This window comes from Papio anubis, chromosome 9 (assembly GCF_008728515.1).
Source record: "Papio anubis isolate 15944 chromosome 9, Panubis1.0, whole genome shotgun sequence".
Classification (NCBI taxonomy): Eukaryota; Metazoa; Chordata; class Mammalia; order Primates; family Cercopithecidae; genus Papio; species Papio anubis.
Genome location: NC_044984.1, coordinates 89484744 through 89508611, shown reverse-complemented (window position 1 = coordinate 89508611; position 23868 = coordinate 89484744). Strand labels below are relative to the sequence as shown.

Below are 23868 nucleotides of genomic sequence, written 5' to 3'. Positions count from 1 at the left end.
AAACTGGCTTCTAAGAGACCTAGTACTTCTGCATAATTAGGAAATTGTCAACTCAGGAGCAGCTTTTGTAGCTGTATTTTCCAGAACCAAGCTGCCTGTGCTACAAATAGGAAGCTGCCAAATCAAGAAGTTTGGACTATAGCTGCTGGCATCAGCATTGTGCCTCCTTTGTTGTCTTGCACATCTTCATGAAATAGCAAGCAGTGTAGTCATGGTCTCCTGCTTTACTCTGAAATGAAGTAGTATATATTAACATTACATCATTTTAGTTTTTGCTAGAATAGAAAACTACACATTATTCTTCAAAAACTCAAAAACTTTTATACACCACATGCCTGTGGGGTTACGTCGATGGTTTCACTGCTGGCTGTTATGATCGAATACAAATATAATGTACTCTGAAGTTGCCTTCAGAAACTTTTTGAAGGGGGTCTACTTAAAATTGGGTTCCATCTTTTATGATGAAAAACTCAACGAAAGAAAATTCCTCTTTGATTGACAAACTGAATTCATAAAACATGAAATTTTGCCTATATATCCTGATATCATCTGTTCATCCAATGATATTTGTATTAGTTTTGGAAATAAAGGTAGAAAGTGGATACAGTCACAGATTTATAAGAAGTTATTTTATCAACAAGACAGAAGTCACAAAAAAAGTATAACATTATACGTACCTTAATTTCTCTTTCTTAAAGTAGTAGACTTGATTTTTTGAGTCTGGCGCCTTAGACCACTCGGCTATCCTGACACCCTGTAGACTTGATTTTTTAGAATAGTTTTAGATTTTCAGAAAAACTGAGCATATAGAACAGAGTTCTCATATTACTCCCCCATAAATACACACAGTTTCCCCTATTATTAACATTTTACATTCATGATATATTTTTTTTTTTTTTTTTTTTTTTTTTGAGACGGAGTCTCGCTCTGTCGCCCAAGCTGGAGTGCAGTGGCCGGATCTCAGCTCACTGCAAGCTCCGCCGCCCGAGTTTACGCCATTCTCCTGCCTCAGCCTCCCGAGTAGCTGGGACTACAGGCGCCCGCCACCTCGCCCGGCTAGTTTTTTGTATTTTTTAGTAGAGACGGCGTTTCACAGTGTTAGCCAGGATGGTCTTGATCTCCTGACCTCGTGATCCGCCCGTCTCGGCCTCCCAAAGTGCTGGGATTACAGGCTTGAGCCACCGCGCCCGGCCTCATTCATGATATATTACAATTAATGAGCAATACTGATACAATGTTAACTAAGTTTATAGGTGTTTAGATTTTCCTTAGTTTTTGCCTAATGGCTTTTTTTTGTCCCAGGATCCCATCCAGGATACCTTCCTGCATTGAGTTGACATGTCTCCTTAGGCTTCTCTTGGCTAGGACAGTTTCTCAGACTTTCCTTGTTTTTGATGACCTTGACAGTTGTGTGAGGAGTACTGGCCAGGTATATTGTAGGATGCCCCACTATTGGACTTGGTCTGATGTTTTTCTCAGGAACGTGGGCAAATCCCTTCATCTCTTAATATCTCCTTCCAGACTTAGGAATAATAGATAAAAGATCAGCAGCATTTGTAACAGGTAGGCTATTAAAGAAAAGAGTAATACTTGCCATAGATGCTTTTATAGGACATCTGGTACCAGAAGTTTTTGTTTTGTTTAAGTACTTATTGAAGACTGATTTTTGTGGTGATATAAGAAGAAATGATGCTATATATTACATAGTAAGGGGCAGTCATTTTAAGAACCATTCAAAGTTGGTAAAATCAGAAGTATTCCTGAAGGAGTTCAAATGCCATACCATTTTTTTAATTGAATTTATTTGTTCACATTTCAAGATTGAAAGAAAATGATGAAAAAGTTGAAAGATAAACCTAAAGGAAGAAACTAGTTTCCTTTTTTTTTTTTTTTTCTTTAGACGGAGTCTCGCTCTGTCTCCTAGGCCAAAGTGCAGTGGTATAGTCTCGGCTCACTGCAACCTCTGCCTCCAGGGTTCAAGTGATTCTCCTGCCTCAGCCTCCCAAGTAGCTGAGATTAACAGGCACACACCACCACACTTGGCTAATTTTTTGTTTTTTTTGTTTTTTTTTTTTTTTAGATTGGGTCTTTCCCTGTCCCCCGGGGCGGGGTGCAGTGGCTGGATCTCAGCTCACTGCAAGCTCCGCCCCCCGGGTTTACGCCATTCTCCTGCCTCAGCCTCCTGAGTAGCTGGGACTACAGGCGCCTGCCACCTCGCCCGGCTATTTTTTTTTTAGTAGAGACGGGGTTTCACCGCGTTAGCCAGGATGGTCTCCATCTCCTGACCTCGTGATCCGCCCGTCTCGGCCTCCCAAAGTGCTGGGATTACAGGCTTGAGCCACCGTGCCCGGCCAATTTTTTGTATTTTTAGTAGAGACAGGGTTTCACCACATTGGCCAGGCTGGTCTTGAACTCCTGACCTCAGGTGGTCTGCCTGCCTCAGCCTCCCAAAGTGCTGGGATTACAGGTGTGAGCCACCACACCCGGCCTTTTTTTGTTTTTTAAAGAAGAAACTAGTTTCCTTTGCCAGTATCTTATTAGCTGTGCCTAGTGATGAGCTTTTTAAGTCCATACTTTTGTATAGCAACCACATCTGCATGATTATAATTACCTCAAGGAAATTTATTTATAGCCCCTTTTCTATTTAAAAGGTTCAGAGTTATCTCTTTATGCTATTACAAGCTTATTTTTGTCACGTCATTCCACATGGAAAGGTTCTGAGCTCTTCATAGAGTACAAAGTTTAAAAATAACTTGTGAAAAAGAAAGCAACAAAGCAAGACCAACTGAATGTTCTTTAATTTTTTTAATAGAATGAGTGCTACTGAGTAACAACAGGTTTTTGTTTTGTTTTGTTTTGTTTTTTTAGCTCCTAACAGATAATTCTTCTCCAGACCAGGGACCAAATAAGGTTTTTGATCTTTGCGTAGTGTGTGGAGACAAAGCATCAGGTAACACTAAGAATAACCTCCTGAAAATAAAAAAAGAAAAAAAAATAACCTCCTATATGTGTCGTGTTGTTGAAATAACTACCACACTACCATGTTTCTTCTACTTAAAGTATGTCACTTTTATGGTTAATATTTGTAGCCTATAAAATTTAACTAATTTTTTCCCGAAGTTCTTTTTTTGTGATAGAGTCTCACTGTTGCTCTGGCTGGAATGCAGTGGCGTGATCTCAGCTCACTGCAGCCTCTGCCTCCTGGATTCAAGCAATTCTCCTGCCTCGGCCTCCCAAGTAGCTGGGGCTACAGGTGTGTGCCAGCACACACGGCTAATTTTTGTATTTTTGTTAGAGATGGGGTTTCACCATGTTGGCCAGGCTCGTCTCAAACTCCTGACCTCAGGTGATCCACCCTCCCCTCCTTGGCCTCTCAAAAGTGCTGGAATTACAGGAGTGAGCCACCGTGCCTGGTTCCAAAGCTCTTTATTCACTTATTTTTTTTTTTACTTCAGTGCAGTTTTAATTTGATTTGTAATGAAATAAAATGCATATTTCACTTTTGAAAGTGAATATGTAAAAAAAAATTTTTTTTTTTTTTTGAGATGAGTCTTGCTATGTTGTCCTGACTGGAATGCAGTGGTGCAATCTTGGCTCACTGCAACCTCTCCCTCATGGGTTCAAGCAATTTTCCTGCGTTGGCCTTCTGGGTAGCTGGGACGACAGGTGCGTGCCACCACGCCCGGCTAATTTTTGTATTTTTAGTAGAGATGGGCTTTCACCATGTTGGCCAGACTGATCTCGAACTCCTGACCTCAAGCGATCCACCTGCTGTGGCTTCCCAAAGTGCTGGGATTACAGGCATGAACCACCATGCCCAGCTGTAGAAAAATGTTTTAATGTGAAAACTAGAAATTTTGGCCAAGGAATCATTTAAAAATGATGACTTCTGATCTTTACTAATATATTACATTAGGCCAGGTGAGATGGCTCATGCCTGTAAACCCAGCACTTTGGGAGTGGAGGCAGGAGGATCGCTTGAGGCCAGGAGTTCAAGACTAACCTGGGCAAGATGGCAAGACTGTCTCTACAAAAAAAAAAATAACAAAACTGGTCAGGTGTGGTGGCACAAGCCTGTAGTTCCAGCTACTTGGGGATATCACTTGAGTCCAGTAGTTCGAGACTGCAGTGAACTGTGATTGCACCATTGCACTTCAGCCTGGGCCACAGAGTGAGATCCTGTCTCTAAAAAAATTACAACAAATAAATAAAAATAACTTCTAAAAATGTTTTTTATGTCAGGAGCTCAAAAATCAGTTTCACCTCATGTTGTTTAAAGGGAAGAAATTGGCTTATTTCATGTCTGTTCTGAAATAATGTGACTTTTATGTTTTCTTAAACATTTTATCTCTAGGACGTCATTATGGAGCAGTAACTTGTGAAGGCTGCAAAGGATTTTTTAAAAGAAGCATCCGAAAAAATTTAGTATATTCATGTCGAGGATCAAAGGATTGTATTATTAATAAGCACCACCGAAACCGCTGTCAATACTGCAGGTTACAGAGATGTATTGCGTTTGGAATGAAGCAAGACTGTATGTATTAGCTTTTAATTTAAAGATTCCAGCAAACTAGAAGAGTATTGAAATTAACAAATTAAAATAGGTCAAATATGTATACTTTTTAGTTTACAGTTTTCCAACTAAAAATATAAGAATACAGACATACGTATGTATTTTTTATTTTTTCAACTAATATTTATTGAATACCTGTGTAAAAAGCACGTATTTGTAGTTTGGCAGCAAGTTTAACTAGCTTAAGATACCAGTTTACTTTTTGATTAAACTACTCAAAGGTGATTAGTAAGATAATGACAATACCTAGTATTGATTGAGCTCGCACTATGCTAGACACTGCACTTAGCATATGTATTAACTTACTCTCACAGCAATTCTCTGCAGTAGGTACCAGGTTACCCATTTTACATTTGGGTAAACAGGTTGAGAAACCTGCTCAAGGTCATACAACTAATATAAGTGGCATAAGCTGGCTTTGAATTCTGGCAGTTTAACAACCTTACTGTACTATCTCCTAAGTGTTATGAGATAAAATTCTTACAAATACTATGTATTATATTTTAGAAAGGAAGACCAAGTAGTTGAATTACTTCTCAAAAATCTCTTGCCCTTCATTAATAAAAGATCTACCTTAGGCCTTTTTGTTCCTTTCAGTATTTTTTCAATGGATTAAATTTCACTTCATTTTGTTTAAAGCTCTCATATAGATAGGTAAGTGACTACTAACTTTAGTTCTTTCTTCTTGATGGTGAACTTTTAAAAAAGAGTTCCTTTTCATTTTTATCACAGGAATGGGGGAGCAGGGAGAGAAAAAAGAATGAGAGATGCAAATTGGTTAGTTTTACTAATCTAAAGCAACTTTGTTGAACTCGCACATAATTTCTAAAGATTGATGGTTATCTTTGGAGTTTAGTATGGTAGCCATGTCTCCTATTAGCAGCATTAAGCTTACCTACAGCTTACATTTATAATTGTCTGTAAATCCTATATTGTGATATAATAGTTTAACACATTTTTGTAGCTGTCCAATGTGAAAGAAAACCCATTGAAGTATCACGAGAAAAATCTTCCAACTGTGCCGCTTCAACAGAAAAAATCTATATCCGAAAGGACCTTCGTAGCCCATTAACTGCAACTCCAACTTTTGTAACAGATAGTGAAACTACAAGGTAAAGTAAAACAGACACTGAGTAGCTGGTCATTTTGTTTTTCTTCCCAATGAAACTCAGGCCAAAATGTGTGCTTATTTGTTACAGGTCAACAGGACTTTTAGATTCAGGAATGTTTGTGAATATTCATCCATCTGGAGTAAAAACTGAGTCAACTGTGCTGATGACATCAGATAAGGTGTGTTTAGTACAATTTAAAGCTTAGATTTTTTAAGCATTTTAAAATGTTTCCTAATCGCTTCCTTTGCTTTGGTAAATTGCTTTATTCTTAAATACTCCACATTACAAGATGCCTTTTTTTTTTTTTTTTTAACGTAAATTAGAAATGTTCAGCCGGGCACGGTGGCTCACACCTGTAATCCCAGCACTTTGGGAGGCCAAGGCACGTGGATCGCTTGAGGTCAGGAGTTCAAGACCAGCCTGACTAACATGGAGAAACCCCGTCTCCACTAAAAATAGAAAAATTAACTGGGTGTGGTGGCACATGCCTGTAATCCCAGCTACTCAGGAGGCTGAGGCAGGAGAATCGCTTGAACCCGGTAGGTGGAGGTTGCGGTGAGCCAAGATGGCACCACTGCACTCCAGCCTGGGCAACAAGAGTGAAATTCTGTCTCAAAAAAAACAAAAAATCAGAAATGTTCCTAATTTCACTAGGATGATTATCACTTCAACATGAAAGCAACAAACACCATACTCTTCCCTCATCTTGAAATACGAGTCCTCAGTAAAAGACATTTATAGGTGTAAAATTCTTAATATTTCTTTTATGTTCCCTTACAGATTTGTTAGTGCCAAAATACATGTTTTTTTTTTTAAGTGCCAAAATACTTAACATATTTAAATATTTCAGGTAAAAGGAAATTCTTAGCTCACCTCCATCAAAATACTTACTTGAGTCAAGAGTAGGAATAGGACTGCAAGAGCTCTTCTATCATGTATCCAGGTCATCCAGTTCTCTTAGAGATTGGAGCAGCTCTACGTTAGACCAAGGGTCTAAAGGAAAAACAGTTTGTTTATTTAAATTGAACATGAAGAATTTCTGTATTTCTCAGAAGCCCTTTGGGAGAACAAGAAACAAAAATTTCTCCTGAAAACTCATATCTGAAAACAGATTTTAGGTAGCCTACAATCAGGGTTTCTCTCAGCCTATGATCTGGGTTTTTTGTTTGTTTGGTTTTTAAACAGGGTCCCCTCTGTCACCCAAGTTGGGGGTGCGGTGGTGGCACAGTAATGGCTTGCCACAGCCTCATCCTCTCAGGCTCCAGTGATCCTCTCACCTCAGCCTCCCAAGAAGCGAGGGCTGAAGGCACATGCCATTGTGCCTGGCTAATTTTTCCTATTTTTGTAGAGACCAAGTCTCATTGTGTTACCCAGCTGGTCTCGAACTCCTGGGCTCAAGTGATCCTCCTACCTCGGCCTTCCACATTGCTGGGGTTATGTGCATGAGCCACTCTGCCTAGCCAGGATCTGATTTTATATAACTTATAAGATTATTTGTCCTACTTAGGCAAGATTCGTTATATATTTGTCACTTGCTGCTTTAAAGTACTCTAAATACTTAGGCTCCGAAATCAAATTTCATCTACCACTTACTAGCTGTATAACATTAGGCAAGTTATTTGACCTGTTAGTGCCTCACTTTCTCATCTGTAAAATAAGAGTAATAAGAGTATCTATCTTACAGATTGGGCTTTAGCATGTAATTGCTAGGTGAGGCAGTGGCCTCTTGCCATATGTTTTGGAAAACTTCACTTAGCCCTGTCTACATGATTCAAGGTTAGAATGATAATTGGTTTTATTGACATATTAACTCCTTCAGGAAAGGAAGGGAACTAGATTTCGTTGACAGACTACTCTGCTCAGACACTGTGCTCTCTTGTATATCTCTGTATGAAATTGTTAGGACAACCTTATGGTAAGCTTCTCTGACAAATGACCCCAAAACTCTGAAGTCACAAGATGAAAGTTTTTTATGTTGACTAAGAATCTTTAGGGGCAAAAACTTAAGAATCCAGTTAGATGTGTTGCTAGAGAGAAGAGAATATATAAACTAAGTTTTAGGTGAATATTAAAGCATTTAAAAATTGTAACTAATGTACTTTTTATTCAAATATAAGAAAAATTCTTGGGGCATTGCTTACATTGTGGGCTTTTCTGGGCACAGTGGCTCAAGCCGGTATCCCAGCAACTCGGGAGGCTGAAGTTGAAGAGCTCCTTGAGGCTAGGAATTTGAGACCAACCTGGGAAACATAGCGAGACTCTGTCTCTAAAAACAAAAAAAAATTATCCAGACATGGTGTTACATACCTGTAGTCCCAGCTATTTGGGAGGCTGAGGCAGAGGATTACTTGAGCCTAGGAGTTCAAGGCTGCAGTGAGCTATGATCATGCCCCTGTACTCCAGTCTAGGCAATAGAGTGTCTCTAAAAAAAAAAAAAGCATAGACTTTTGCAGTCAGCCAGTCCCACTTCTACTATTTGGGTCATTCTTCTGGTTGGCAATAGAGGAATGATGATTTCTATTTCACAGGGTTGTTATGGAGGTTAAATAAAATGCATGTATGGGTATTAATTATGTAAGAACCTAACTGGTAGGGTTTTCAGTAAATGATTTTTGGACCATAGATTAATTTGGGGAGGGCACAAAAATTGTTTTATTCTACTGATTCACCAAAATAAATCTCACAGAAACTGAATAATTTTTTTTTTTTTTTTTTGAGACGGAGTCTCGCTGTGCTCCCAGGCTGGAGTGCAGTGGTGTGATCTCGGCTCACTGCAAGCTCCGCCTCCCGGGTTCACGCCATTCTCCCGCCTCAGCCTCCCAAGTAGCTGAGACTACAGGCGCCCGCCACCACGCCCGGCTAGTTTTTTGTATTTTTAGTAGAGACGGGGTTTCACCATGTTAGCCAGGATAGTCTCGATCTCCTGACCTCGTGATCCACCCGCCTCGGCCTCCCAAAGTGCTGGGATTACAGGCTTGAGCCACCGCGCCCGGCCGAATAATTGTTATAATAAATGAAACATCATGGGAACATATGTGTTATTTTAGGATTAAGAACACCAAGAAGGGCGGGGCGCGGTGGCTCACGCCTATAATCCCACACTTTGGGAGGCCAAGGCGGGTGGATCACGAGGTCAGGAGATCAAGACCATCCTGGCTAACACAGTGAAACCCCGTCTTTACTAAAAATGGAAAAAATTAGCCAGGCGTGGTGGCAGGCGCCTGTAGTCCCGGCTACTCGGGAGGCTGAGGCGGGAGAATGGCATGAACCCGGGAAGCAGAGCTTGCAGTGAGCCAAGATAGCGCCACTGCACTCCAGCCTGGGCGACAGAGTGAGACTCTGTCTCAAAAAAAAGACAAATCGAAAGATCAGTATCTTACCTATATAGTTTTCAACTCCAGTAACGAAAAAGTGAAGAGAATAATGGGTAACTGATCTATTTCTTTTAATGTTTGTGTTTAACACAGTGCCTTTTAACACATTTAATTAACACAGTGTCTGGCAAAAGTTGGCATCTTAGGAAGTCTGTTCAACAATTCATTTGCCCTTTTCCCCCCCTTCACTAGTATTCTTTATATTCCATACAAGTTTATAGTTTGTATAGTAAGTTTTAGAAATTGTACTCAGGAGGCTGAGGCAGGGAGGATCACTTGAGGCCAGGAGTTCAAGACTAGCCTGGGCAACACAGCAAGACTCCATGTCTAAAAATGAAAAAACGAGCCAGGCATAGCAGTGCATACCTGCAGTCTCAGCTGCTCAGGAGGCCAAAGCAGGAGGATCACGTGAACCCAGAAATTTGAGGATGCAGTGAGCTATGGTCGTGCCACTGTACTCCAGTCTGGGTGACAAAGGGAGACCTTGTCTCTTAAAAAAGAAAGTAACATATACTGCCGGGCGCGGTGGCTCACACCTGTAATCCCAGCACTTTGGGAGGCCGAGGCGGGCAGATCACAAAGTCAGGAGATCGAGACCATCTTAGCCAACATGGTGAAACCCCATCTCTGCTAAAATATAAAAAATTAGCTGGGCGTGGTTGCATGTGCCTGTAATCCCAGCTACTTGGGAGGCTGAGGCAGGGGAATCGCTTGAACCCAGGAGGCGGAGGTTGCAGTGAGCTGAGATCATGCCATTGCACTCCAGCCTGGTGACAGAGCGAGACTCCATCTCAAAATATATATACACATATGTATAAACATTTCTTAAGAAATATACCTGATGTTTTTAAATTTGTATTTTCCTCAAGAAATTTCTGAAAGCTCAGAGCCCTTTAACTTTCCAGGTTTCATTTATCATGCTCTTCTTTTTTCTTGGCATATCATAATCTATAATTGGATATTTCAGATTGAAAAAAATACTGATACCAATTCACAGAATTTTAATACCCTTCTTTTTAAAGGCTGAATCATGTCAGGGAGATTTAAGTACATTGGCCAGTGTGGTTACATCATTAGCGAATCTTGGAAAAACTAAAGATCTTTCTCAAAATAGTAATGAAATGTCTATGATTGAAAGCTTAAGCAATGATGATACCTCTTTGTGTGAATTTCAAGAAATGCAGACCAACGGTGATGTTTCAAGGTAAGGTCTCTTTTGATTATCAATGTCCTTTTGTTTACATGCCTTTCAGTATTTCTTAAAACATTTTTATGTGCTATTTATAAAAGTTTCAGAAAACAAATACAGGTTGATTATCCCTTATCTGAAATGCTTTGTTCAGACCAGAAACATTTCAGATTTCAGATTTTGGAATGTTTGCATTACTCTGGGTACCATGCAGGCCTTTCTGACCTTTTCAAAAATATCTTTACACCACAAAGAAGAGAATATGCAAAAATCCACAGTGAGTAATGCACATAGATCTTGGCTCCTTATGGGGAATCAGGGGAACCTGCCATTGGCATGTCTGGCCTATAGTGGGTGTGCTTGCTTGGGGGAATCTGGGCGTGTGCAGAAAAGATTTATCTCAGCTGGGAGGGTCTTTTTTCCCTTTTGGACAGGGAATAAACTGTTATACACCTGCATTTTTACTGCAACCCATCATGAGAAGTCAGGTGTGAAATTTCCACTTGTGGCATCATGTTGGTGCTCAAAAAGTTTCTGATTTTAGAGCATTTTGGATTTTAGTATTAGGAATCCTTAACCTACATTTCTATTTTCACTTAGAAAAATAAAGGCATAGTAAGTTTTAACTGAAAACTTGCATTCAGTATGACAAGTTATATTCTAAATGACAAAATCAATAAATGAATATTAGAAGATTAAACATGTAGTTTTAAAACTTAGGAATTTTCTTCTTCTAAAGATGAAGATGTGTATGGAGAGTGAAACATTTGTCATTCTCAGCAATCATGTTGATCCTACTCCTCAATTTCTAGTGATGAAAATTAATGTAAAAGATTTAATCAACTACAGTTTTAAGTTACACTTGAAGAAAGTAGTATCAGAATTCTGTTTTTTATTCTGTAAATACTAATGCTTACGATATAGAAACAATTTATTCAGGCTTTTCCTACACTGAGTTTATCATTTAAAATATGAATAAGCTGAACACATTAGTGTATAGGAGGCTGAGGTGGGCAGATCACTTCAGCCTCGGATTTTGAGTCAACCAGCAACTAGACCCCATCTCTAAAGGAAAAAAAAGATACGATAAAAATACACTGAATTGGCCAGGCGTGCTGGCTCACGCCTGTAATCCTACCACTTTGGGAGGCCAAGGTGGGTGGATCACCTGAGTTCAGGAGTTTGAGACCAGCCTGGCCAACATGGTGAAACCCCATCTCTACTAAAAATGAAAAAAATTAGCTGGGTGTGGTGGTGCATGCCTGTAATCCCAGCTACTTGGGAGACTGAGGCAGGAGAATCGCTTGAACCCCGGAGGTAGAGGTTGCAGTGAGTTGAGATCATGCCACTATACTCTAGCCTGGGCGACAGAGCGAGACTCTTTCTCAAACAACAAAATATATATATTGAATAAACTACATTTAAGAGTCACAATAAGTAGTACTTGGTTGAACATGAGATTTCAAGAAACTCTAGGAGGCCTATTGAAAAATATGGGGAACTATTTTGAGTATTTAGTAACATTAGTTTGTTATTATTCTAATATCAAATTGTTACAGTTTAGATTTAGCTGTATGACCACACATTTTAAAATACTCTCTGCCCAGGTGCAGTAGCTCATGCCTGTAATCTCAGCACTTTGGGGGGCTCAGGTGGCATGATTGCTTGAGTCCAGGAGTTGGAGACCAGCCTGGGCAACATAGTGAGGCCCAGTTTCTACAGATAATTTAAAAGTTAGCTGAGCATGATGGTGCGCACATGTAGTCCCAGCTACTCGGGAGGTTGAGGTGGAAGGATCGCTTTCTTGAACCCAGGAGTTCAGGATTACAGTGAGCCATGATCATGCCACTGCACTCCAGCCTGGCTGACAGAGGGAGAACGTGTTTCAAAAATAAACATGAGTAAAGTAAAATGTTTTCTGAATTTTTAAATAAAATTTAAGACCTATTGTACTGTGCATAATAAAGTAAACATAAGTTCTTTTCCTTGTTCTAAGTAACTTTTGTATACAAAATACATAGACTGATAGTCTTGTAGTATCAAAAATATAATGTTTTTTAAAAATAATTCATTAACAAGAATTTTGTTTAATTGAGACAGGGTCTTGCTGTGTCAACCAGGCTGGAGTACAGTGGTGTTATCATAGCTCACTGCAGCCCTGCCCTCCTGGGCTCAAGCGATAAAAATATATAACTTTTAAAAGCATATTATTGTATGAAAATATGAAGATGTTTCTCCCCCTTAATTATACAAGATTTTAAAAAAGAGACTTTAGGCCAGGCATGTGGCTCACGCCTGTAATCCCAGCACTTTGGAAGGCTGAAGCGGACATATCACTTGAGTTCTAGACTAGCCTGACCAGTTTTTTTAGGCTTAAATCTTAATTCTAGAATCCTATGTAGAATTGTTATTTTATTGTGGTGTTTGGTCAAGCTCACAGCTTCTGATATCTTCATACAGGGCATTTGACACTCTTGCAAAAGCATTGAATCCAGGAGAGAGCACAGCCTGCCAGAGCTCAGTAGCAGGCATGGAAGGAAGTGTACACCTAATCACTGGAGATTCAAGCATAAATTACACCGAAAAAGAGGGACCACTTCTCAGCGATTCACATGTAGCTTTCAGGGTATTTCTATATGTTTTTTTAAACTTGCATGTTGTATTGCTTGATTTTGATCTACCTTTCAAAAATCAAAGTATGTTTGTTGTGCTTTTGAAGTCAGAAATATCCCTGATAGAATTTCAAAACAGCAGCTAAAACATACTCATCTGGGCCAGGCACAGTGGCTCACACCTGTAATCCCACCACTTTGGGAGGCCCAGGTGGGCAGATCACCTGAGGTCAGGAGTTCGAGACCAGCCTGACCAACATGGAGAAACCCTGTTTCTACTGAAAATACAAAAGTAGCCATGCGTGGTGGCGCATGCCTGTAATCCCAGCTACTCAGGAGGCTGAGGCAGGAGAATTGGTTGAACCTGGGAGGCAGAGGTTGCAGTGAACTGAGATCACGCCATTGCACTCCAGCCTGGGCAACAAGAGCGAAACTCTGTCTCGAAAAAGAAAAAAAACTCATCTGCATATAGAAACAAAAATTTTTTAGGCTTTTCTCTGCTGTTGATTATCAAGATACTGAATAAGCTGGGCATGTTAGTGTGCATCTATGCAGGAGGCTAAAGCCTTATGTAGGTAAGATAATGGCTTAATAAAGCATCCTGTTATTAAGTCAGTTATAATAGCAGTTATTGGGTTTAAATCTATAAATGTTAGCTTTTATAACTTTTCAGCACATTTTATTAAACTTTTAAGTATTGGCATTCATGATGTGTTGAATGGACTGCTTTTGTTCAATGCCTAGCTACTACTATATTGTAAATCAGTAAGACCCAGATAGTTTGTTCTTACCATAGTAATTACAAACTCCATTTGTTATGTATCACCTTAATTAGCTGGCTTCCAGCATTATTATAAGATACCAATTGGCCAGGTGCAGCTGCTCTCACCTGTCATCCCAGTACTTTGGGAGGCTAAGGCCAGAGGATTGCATGAGCCCAGGAGTTGGAGACTAGCCTGGGCAACATGCCAAGACCTCATCTCTATTATAAATAAAAATTACATAATAAAATTTAAAAAGATACACATGTAATATATTTTAACTTTTAGTTGTTAAGTTATACTTTTTAGCCATTTTGGAGAAGGTACATTTATAATTTATTTTGTTCCCATAAATAATTGTGGGTTTTGCCATTACTTTTAAGGCTGCAATTACTTTTTCACCAACCTAACTTTTTATGACAGAAACAATACATGCAGAATACTAGATATAATACATGTAGAAGACTAGAAAATCACTTTCTACCCTTTGATTTGTCATTCAAATAATGCTTGGACAGAGTTATAGCCATGCTCACTGTGGAGATCCTACGTTAAGATCCTGTTGTTTTGACTCCTCCATTTTAACCACTCAGCTGTGGATACTGTTAGCAAGATGTATGCAAAGGGATTGAATGCATATAGATTTCACTTAGCAATATATAGTAGTCCTGGAATACCTGAGGGTGACTGCTCATTTTACTATAGATTATAAAATTCCATGGATTTTTTTAAGGAGAATATGTACAGCTATCAAATAAATATGTGTATCAGTAGAAATTATGAGTGCAAAGTAATATTTGTATTTAAAAAATTTGACTTGGTAGAAATAGCCGCAGAGAAACTCTTTGGCTTAAAATAGTGTAATTTGATGTAGTCAATAAAATATATCAGTGAAGCCTATTTTTATGTAAAATTTTACCAAAGATAATATACATGGAAAAAATTAGAAATGTTTTTTTCTACACTCTACAGGAAAATTTTTTATAAGTGCTATAAGAAAAAGTAATTGGAATAATATTCTAAAAAATTATGATAAGATTTATGGACAAGGGTGGAGCAAGGCAAAAGTTGATTTTTTCCCATTGTTCTTTCTTATTCTAGATAAAAGACATTCTTTTGTTTTCTTAGGTTTATGTTCTGCGTTGGATTTAAATGGGAGGAAGGAAGAAATGAGACAGATGTAGGAACAGGCCCCACTATGAGGGAAAAGGACAGAGTGCTCTTTAGAAAGTAGGGGTAGTTTACCTGTTTATTGTTGATGTTAGTCCTCAAAGTTTTTGATTCCTTGAAATGTTTTGGAGAGAAGAATTTGGCAAATTACAACTTTTTTTTCTTCCTAGGATTGGCTTTTGTCATTCCATCTTCGTCTTCCTAAGTATCCTCACAGTCAGCACTATAAATTTTCTTACTCTCCTGAAAAGGACCGCTTCACTTTTCTCGGAGTCTCACTTACAGCCTTGTGAAGTCAAATATTTTACTTTTCAGTGATTTCCCTGCTTAGCTCCTAGAGTCTGGTAATTTCATGGTTCTCACATTGAAGTTTTCTGGTCATGGGTTTCAAGACCCTACATCTGTAATCAAACAACTCAATCCTCTCTTACTTGCTGAGCTGAATAGCATTTTGTTCCTCTGTTGCATTTCTATGTACACTGTAGTTTGCAGCATATTTTCACGTACACTCTTTCCTTTGGGCCTCACCACATATGTTGAGGTTAGAATTTTTAATTTTTTTTTCTTTCTTTTTGAGATAGGGTCTCACTCTCACCCAGGCTGGAGTGCAGTGGCATAATCACAGCTCACTGCAGCCTTGACCTCCTGGGCTCAAGGGATCCTCCTGCTTCAGCCTTTCATGTTGCTGAGACCATAGGCATGTGCTACCATACCCAGCTAATTTAAAAAATTTTTTAGTAGAGATGGGATCTCACTTTGTTGCCCAGACTTGTCTCATACTCCTGGCCTCAGGCGATCCTCTCACCTCAGCCTCCCAAAGTGCTGGGATTACAAGCATGACCCACCACCATACCTGGCAGGGTTAGAATTTTTATTCTCATTTGATGGATGAAGAAAGAGATGTAGAGATTTTTAGTGTCTTGTTCAAAGCAATCTTGATAGTAAGGAGAAGTAGTCTAATAATGAAACTTGAAGTTTTGATTTTGAAAAATCAAGGGCAATAGTAATATTTGAGATTTTTATTGGCCAGGCGTGGTGGCTCATGCCTGTAATCCTAGCACTTCTGGAGGCCTACGTGGGCAGATCACCTGAGGTTAGGAGTTGGAGACCAGCCTGGCCAACATGACGAAACCCCGTATTTACTAAAAATACAAAAATTAGCCAGGCGCAGTGGTGCATGCTCATAACCCCAGCTACTCAGGAGGCTGAGGCAGAAGAATTGCTTGAACCCGGGAGGCGGAGGTTGCAGTGAGCCAAGATTGCATCGCTGCATTCCAGCCTAAGTGACAGAACGAGACTCCATCTTTAAAAAAAAAAAAAAAGAAAAAGATTTTTATTAAGCTTCATAATTTTTGGTATGATTTCATGTACTTTGTTTCACTTGATTCTTAAAATCTCCTTAGAAGAATAATCATGGTAGATCATATTCCCATTTTAGAAATTGTATATATACAACAGAAGTGAGGTGGTTTTGGAAATTGCATATACTTATTTCTAAAATTTTATTATCTTCATATTAGAATCAGTCTTTCTGGTCACCCGTGTTTGCAACTTTAGAGGAAGTTATTCTCCCTAAGCCTCACTCCATAACTGAATTTTAACCATTCTATTGCTTGAATTTTCTCCCTCCCTTTTCATTTCCTTCACCATATTTTAGGCCTTTTAAAATTCCTTTCTTGATTTGTTACCCTAATATATTTGCTTCCAGTCTTTCTTTTCCATCTTGTCCTGTGTGCTGGTACCAGCGTTACATTTGTTAAAAATCAAATTATGTCACTCCACTACTTACCATCCTTCAGTAGCTTCCCATTGCCCATGTTATGAAATTAAGTCCAGTCTCTATAACTTGACCTTTTAGGGCCCTCCACATTCTGACCCAGCTGCCCATCATTTCTCACACATGCCATTAGCTTTCTTAGCCCTTTCTATAGCTCATTCATTCAGTTTTTATTTTATTCTTCCACTGAGACAGTAGCACTTACTGCTTCCCAGTGAACTCTAAGTAAATAGTTACTGAATAAATATGTAATCTAGGGTCATACTGGTAATTAGGCGAAGTGATTAACGAAAAGTCAGGAGCAGAATCCAGATCTCCTGACTCAAATGCTTTTTTTATATTTGTGTGGAGATGGGGTTTCACTGTGTTGCCCAGGGTGGTCTCAAACTCCTGGCCACAAGCAATGATCTTCCCACCTCAGCCTCCCAAAGTGCTGGGATTATAGGCCTGAGCCACTGTGCTTGTGCTCAGCCTCCAAGGATTTTTTTTTTTTTTTTTTTAAGACCAGCTCTGCAGCCCGGGCTGGAGTGCAGTGGCGTGATCTCGACTCACTGCAGCCTCTGCCTCCCAGACTCAAGCCATCCTCCCACCTCAGCCTCCTGAGTAGGTGGGACTACAGGCATGCACCACCACTCCCAGCTGATTTTTGTATTTTTTTTTTTTTTAATACAGACGAGGTTTCATCATGTTGCCCATGCTGGGCTCTATGTTACTCACGAGCTCCAATGATCCGCCCACCTCGGCCTCCCAAAGTGCTGGGATTATAAGCTTAAACCATCACACCCGGCCATGCAGTGATTTTTCAAAAGCTATGTCAGCGAAGCACGGTGGGTCACACCTGTAATCCCAGCACTTTGGGAGGCTGAGGCGGGTGGATCACAAGGTCAGGAGTTCAAGACCTGACCAACATGGTGAAACCCCGTCTCTACTAAAAATACAAAAAAAAAAAATTGGCTGGGCGTGGTGGCGGGCACCTGTATTCCCAGGTGGTGGGCACCTGTATACTCAGGAGGCTCAGGCAGGAGAATCGCTTGAACCTGGGAGGCAGAGGTTTCAGTGAGCCAAGATAGCACCACTGTACTCCAACCTGGGTGACAGTGAGACTCCATCTCCAGAAAAAAAAAGCTATATCATGCAGGCTGTTACAAGATTTCAGTACAGAAACTGCTAGAAAGATATGTAGAGGCATCTAATAACTTGTAAAATAGATTGGTCAGGTTTAGTTCTTGTCAAGGCTCTTTAAAAATTCAGCTCAATATATTGAACTTTTCTAATTTGAAAAATGTGTATAATTCGATTTATAAACCTAAAGATCTACAGGCATTTTGGGGAAGCTCACTCTCTCTATATGTAGGAATAAATCTTTGTCTTTTCAGTCTCAAAGACTTGTTAAATGGACTATTGTTTCTTCAGCCAGCGTTAGCTTTCTGATTCAGAATACTAGAGTTTTATTGAGCATGTAAAACAGATAGATTATGACACATTTTCTCTCTATAAGTTAACATGGTGTGTGTAGTAATATTTTAAATAATGAGTCCCTTTAGTGTGTGTTGTAAACTATTTACATTTTATGATTAAAGCAGCAGAAAGTTTTCAGAGTTACCACCACTGTTGTGTAAAGCAAAACCATTGTATCCAGTGTTTACACATTACAAGTATTAATATTTAAGTGCAATTTTAAACTATTTTGCAAAGGATTTTTGTTTTGTTTCGTTTTGTTTTTTGAGACAGAGTCTTGCTCTGTCTCCCAGGCTGGAGTACAGTGGCATAATCTTGGCCCAGTGCACCCCTGGGTTCCAGCTATTCTCGGCACTTCAGCCTCCCGAGTAGCTGGGATTACAGGCGCACACCACCATGCCCGGCTAATTTTTTGTATTTTTAGTAGAGATCTGGTTTTACCTTGTTGGCAGGCTGGTCTTGAACTCCTGACCTCAAGCGATCTGCCTGCCCTGGTCTCCCAAAGTGCTGGGATTACAGGCCTGAGCCACCATGCCCATCCCTACAAAGGACTTTTTTGTTGTTGTTTTGCATCTTAGTTGCCCCTTCCCCCATAACTAGTAAGTTTTGGTAATTCCCTTAGTTTTTCAGACTTTCTTTTTACTCACCTTGGGTAATTCTGAAAAGATATGATATATTGTGTTTTTTAAGATGTGGTCTTGCTCTGTTACCCAGGCTGGAGTTCAGTGGCACAATCCTGGCTCACTGCAGCTGCTACCTCCTGGGCTCAAGGGATCCTTCTGCCTCAGTCTGCTAATAACTGGGATTATAGGTGCACACCACCATGCCCAGCTAATTTTTTTATTTTTAGAGATGAGGTCTCACTGTGTTTCCCAGGTTGGTCTCAAAATTCCTAGGTTCAAGCAGCTCTTCCACCTCAGCCTCCCGAGCTGCTGGGATACAGGTGTGAGCCATCACACCTGGCTAAATTTTTAATTTCTTTTTTTTTTTTTTTTTTTGTAGATATGGGTCTTGTTATGTTGCCCAGGCTGGTCTTGAACTACCGGCTTCAATCAATCCTCTCACCATAGCCTCCCAAAGTGCTGGAATTACAGGCATGAGCCACTGTGCCCAGCCAAGAATTGTCTTAAATAATTGTATTTTAACTTACTGCTGTGATAAACCTTTCTCAAACATTCTTAAATATGTAAAAAATTTTCTTCTCACTTGCAGAATTTCAACTATTAATTGTCCTTTTCTTTTATTACTTGGTACCAAAATAGGTAAACCATTCTTGGCTAATAATGAACAAAGGCAGGATTTTTTTTTACATTTTTATCTAACTTTTCTTTGTTTCAAACCTCAAGCCTAAATTTTAGATAGAAGATACCTTTGAGGGGCCAGGTGCGGTATTTTAGCTAGAAGATACCTTTGAGGGGCCAAGTGCGGTGGCTCACACTTGTAATCCCAGCACTTTAGGAGGCTGAGGCAGGCTGATCACCTGAGGTCAGGAGTTTGAGACGAGCCTGGCCAATGTGGTAAAACCCTGTCTCTACTAAAAATACAAAAAAATTAGCTGGGTTGGTGGCACACGCTTGTAGTCCCAGCTACTGGGGCGGCTGAGAAAAGACACTCACTTGAACCCTGGCAGACAGCTGAGATCACACCACTGCACTCCAGCCTGGGTGACAGAGCGAGACTTCATCTCAAAAAAAAAAAAGATACCTTTGAGAATCTGATGAAAGCTATAATAGTCATTCCCTAGAAAAATGAATGTGGGCACATCTACCTACCCCACCCAGAGGTAGCCACTGTTAACTATGTGACGTGTTTCCTTCTGTACTTTTTAGGTATACATAAATATGTGCTCTTTAACATAAATTGGGTCATCTATTTAATACATACTGTTTTACAGTTTTTTCTACTTAGATGTCTGTGAGATTTTTTGTATGCCATTACATCTCAGTTTATCTTTCCAATTTTAATGCCCACATATGTTCTATAACATGGATTATTCTTTTCTCTAGAGATAGAAATGTGGGTTGTTGCCAGCATTTAATTTCATTGTTAGATGTAGAGCTGCAATGGACATCCTTACACATGCTTTTTTGTGCATGTATGCAAGTATTTTGCTGGAACAGAGATTTAGAAGTGGTACTGCATGTACTTTAACAATTTTGGTAGATAGTAGACTAATTGTTCTCCAAATTACCCCATGCTCGGTAGTGTGTACCCAGTTTTCTGTATCCTCACTATACTTGATACTATTGATCATTTCAGTAATTACAAAGTAGAAAAATTTTCAACAGTGGTCAGACATTTTAAAGAACTGGATCAGCAGTATAAACTGATCACTTGCTAGTAGTATGTCTACAGGCATACTTGTAATTTTTAAAATATATTTTTTTAAATTAGGTACCAGTTTGGGTTTTTTTGGGTTTTTGTTTGTTTGTTTGTTTTGAGATGGAGTCTCACTCTCACCCAGGCTGGAGTGCAGTGGCACGATCTCGGCTCACTGCAACCTCCACCTCCCTGGTTCAAGTGATTCCCCTGCCTCAGCCTCCTGAGTAGCTGGGACTACTCACCACGCATGGCTAAATTTTTTTTGGTATCTTAGTAAAGATGAGGTTTCAACATGTTGGCCAGGATGAGCTTGATCTCTCGACATTGTGATCCGCCCGCCTCCGCCTCCCAAAGTGCTGGGATTACAGGCACGAGCCACCATGCCCGGCCTGCCAGTTTTTTTTAAATAGGGAGGTTTCACACAGAATGTGCTCTTTGAAAAACTGAAAGAGCTGGCAGTGCTGAGCCCACAATTCAATATGTTTTCACTGCACTGAATTCAATTCACAGCTGTACCCTTTATCCAGGAAAAATATGCTCTTCCCAGTTGGTACAAGCAAGCCTGTTGCACTCCTTACTCTCCTGGTCTTGTAAGCATTTTAATTTGTTAACCCCTTACCCTAAATGAAAGAAACATTTAGCAGACAGGATTTTTCCTTAAACTGAATTTGTTGTATGCTATCATTAATAGAGAGGAAGAAGGAAAAGAAACACATTGTTAGACCAAGACAGGAAGTAACATAACCAGATAATATCATAGTTGATATTTATTGAGGTTCTGCTTGTCTGAATATTGGCTTGTCAGAAACTATGGGCTACTTATTTATCCTAAGCCCTGTTAGCTGTAAATTCTAGTGACTTGGATTATTTCAAGATTAGCTTTTTTCATGAATATATTAGCTCTCATTTGATGTGTTATGTTTACATTCAACTTTTTCAAAGAAATGATAATTTAGAACTTTTCAGTCATAAGATAATTTACCTAAATCCCTGTTCATACTAGCTCACCATGCCTTCTCCTATGCCTGAGTACCTGAATGTGCACTACATTGGGGAGTCTGCCTCCAGACTGCTGTTCTTATCAATGCACTGGGCACTTTCGATTCCTTCTTTCCAGGCGCTAGGGTGAGTGTTTTGAAATCTTGACTATAAATGTGATTTTGTAGCACAAATGTACATTAAACAAAACTTTTACTTTGGGAAGATTTGCATTAAAGGATAAAACAGTATAACATAGCTTCAAGTTGGGTCATTCATATGACAAATCATGGCAGCTAACTAGTATTTTCTTTGTATTTATGTGGAAGAGTATCCATATTTTGTAGTTTGACTAAGTTAAGAATTTGGATGGAACAGAATCAGTAGAATTGATAGATTATGGCTAGCATTTGTAACAGGCCTTTCATTGGCTCATAGATAGAGAGACTGTAAGACTGCCCTAGGTTCTTGTTTTTCTCTCATCACTACTATTTCAGTGTTCATCCCAGGCATGTTACTAAAGGGCTGAATTTTGCCTACAGTGGTTATGTTAAAAGTATAATTGTTTTCCAATCATGCGGTTCAAAGAAAAAAAAAGAAAATGTAAACCCCCATAGTACCACTACAGTGACTTAGAGGGTTAGTCTTACCACTCAAGAGTACATCTGAAGCTGGGCATGGTAACTAACACCTGCAATCCCAGCATTTTGGGGGGTCAAGGCAGGAGGATGGCTTGAGGCCAGGAGTTTAAGACCAGCTTGGGCAACAGAGCGAGAAACAAAATGTTTTAATTAGCTGGGCATGGTGATGCACACTGGTAGTTCCAGCTACTATAGAGGCTAAGGGGGGGCCAATCACTTGAGCCCAGAAGTTCGAGGCTGAAGTAAGCCATTATCACATGGCTTACTGCACTCCAGCTTGGGACGAAGCTAGACCCTGTCTCTTAAAAAGAAAAAAAAGAGTATATCTATATTCTGTTCTGAAGAAATCAGATGAGCTAGAAAATGGCCTACTGTAAGAAACTCAAGCTTTACCTAAAGTTTGCCAAATTTATTTAAATTGTTTTAAAATAACTGGTGTGTTTAAAGGCAAAACAATGGAAAAAGTTAAGCCCATAGTTAGAAAGTTTTTATTCAAAGTTAGAAAGTTTTTATTCAACTCCTAGGACCCTACTCACCAATATGATTTTGTAAACAATTCGCTTTCACATCCTGTATACCTGTTCTTCTGTTTACCAAGTGGGAATAATAATTGCCCACCCCTTATCCTTAGAGACTATTTTGAATATAACAAACATGTGAACATGATTGTAAAAGGCATACAGAGAATTGAATAAAGGTATATTTAACATTATAATTTCGTTTATTAATCAGCATTATACTATGCATTAAATCATGCTCAAGATATTATAGTTACATAGACTAAAAGCTTGATTTAGAATAGTTAACCTTTAAAATGATGGTCAGTCCTTTTTTAACATTCAACTTTCAGAATTTCTCTAGTTTTGTGGGGTTTTTTTTGTTTAAGAGATGAGTTCTTCCTCTGTCATTGAGACTGATCTGGAACTCCTGGGCTCAAGTGATCCTCCTGCTTTAGCCTCCCATACAGGCGTGCACCACCTCGCCCAATGTTCAGTGTGTTTGTTTGTAGAAAAAAGGTAATGTAAATTTGCATATTGGCAGTTGATTTTTTTATTTAGTTGGGAGTCTTTTTTCTGCTTTGTAATTACTGAAATGATCAATAGTATCAATTATAGTGAGGATACAGAAAACCAAGTACACACTACCGAGGGTGAGGTAATCTGGAGAACAATTAGTCTATTATATACCAAAATTTTTAAAATAAGTACTTATACTGGAGTGCAGTAGCATGATCTCGGCTCACTGCAATCTCCACCTCTCAGGTTCAAGCAATTCTTATGCCTCAGCCTCCTGAGTAGCTGGGACTACAGTTGTGCACCACCAAGCCTAGCTAATTTTTGTATTTTTAGTAGAGATAGGATTTCGCCATGTTGGCCAAGCAGGTCTCAAACTTCTGACCTCAAGTGATCTGCTCACTTCGGCCTCCCAGAGTGCTGGTGTTGTAGGTGTGAGCCACTGTGCCTGGCCAGCAATTAATTTTAAAATATTAAGTGTAGTTCACTCATCTTGTAACTCACATTTATATGTCTAAAAAGTAACCTCGTGACATTTTTCATAATAAGCTATCAGTTATAATAAAACAACAAAAGGGAGGAATTTTGGGGAGTGGTTTGAACTCGTTGAATTATTTACACCACCATTGATCTTAAGTACTTCTATTAAATTGAGTATAATTATCCTATGGAAATAACGCAGATGTTGAAGAAACCAAAAATAAGGCTTCAGGAAGTGTCTGTTTATGAAATAAGTCATTTTTATAGTGGTAGCCACATTTTCCTGTGATCTGTATTGAGAATCAGTTTCAATGTAACAACCACAAGATTCTTTGTAATTAGAATAACTTGATCTAGCAATCAAGGCCATTATGCAGAGTCTTATTTTTTATCCCCGTCTAGATGATT

General features: G+C 39.3%; 1 protein-coding gene across 5 annotated transcripts in view; it reads left to right on the top strand.

Moving 5' to 3' along the window:
- The window catches only part of NR2C1 (nuclear receptor subfamily 2 group C member 1), a 51330-nt gene that overhangs the window by 11318 nt on the left and 16144 nt on the right, over positions 1-23868 (top strand). For all 5 annotated transcript variants that reach the window (XM_021922789.2, XM_021922786.2, XM_021922788.2 and 2 more), the window contains exons 4-10: positions 2869-2950; positions 4355-4534; positions 5538-5685; positions 5773-5863; positions 10082-10263; positions 12709-12874; positions 21352-21473. In XM_021922789.2, coding sequence (XP_021778481.1) covers positions 2869-2950; positions 4355-4534; positions 5538-5685; positions 5773-5863; positions 10082-10263; positions 12709-12874; positions 21352-21473 — 971 coding nt within the window. The remainder of the gene's footprint in view (positions 1-2868; positions 2951-4354; positions 4535-5537; positions 5686-5772; positions 5864-10081; positions 10264-12708; positions 12875-21351; positions 21474-23868) is intronic.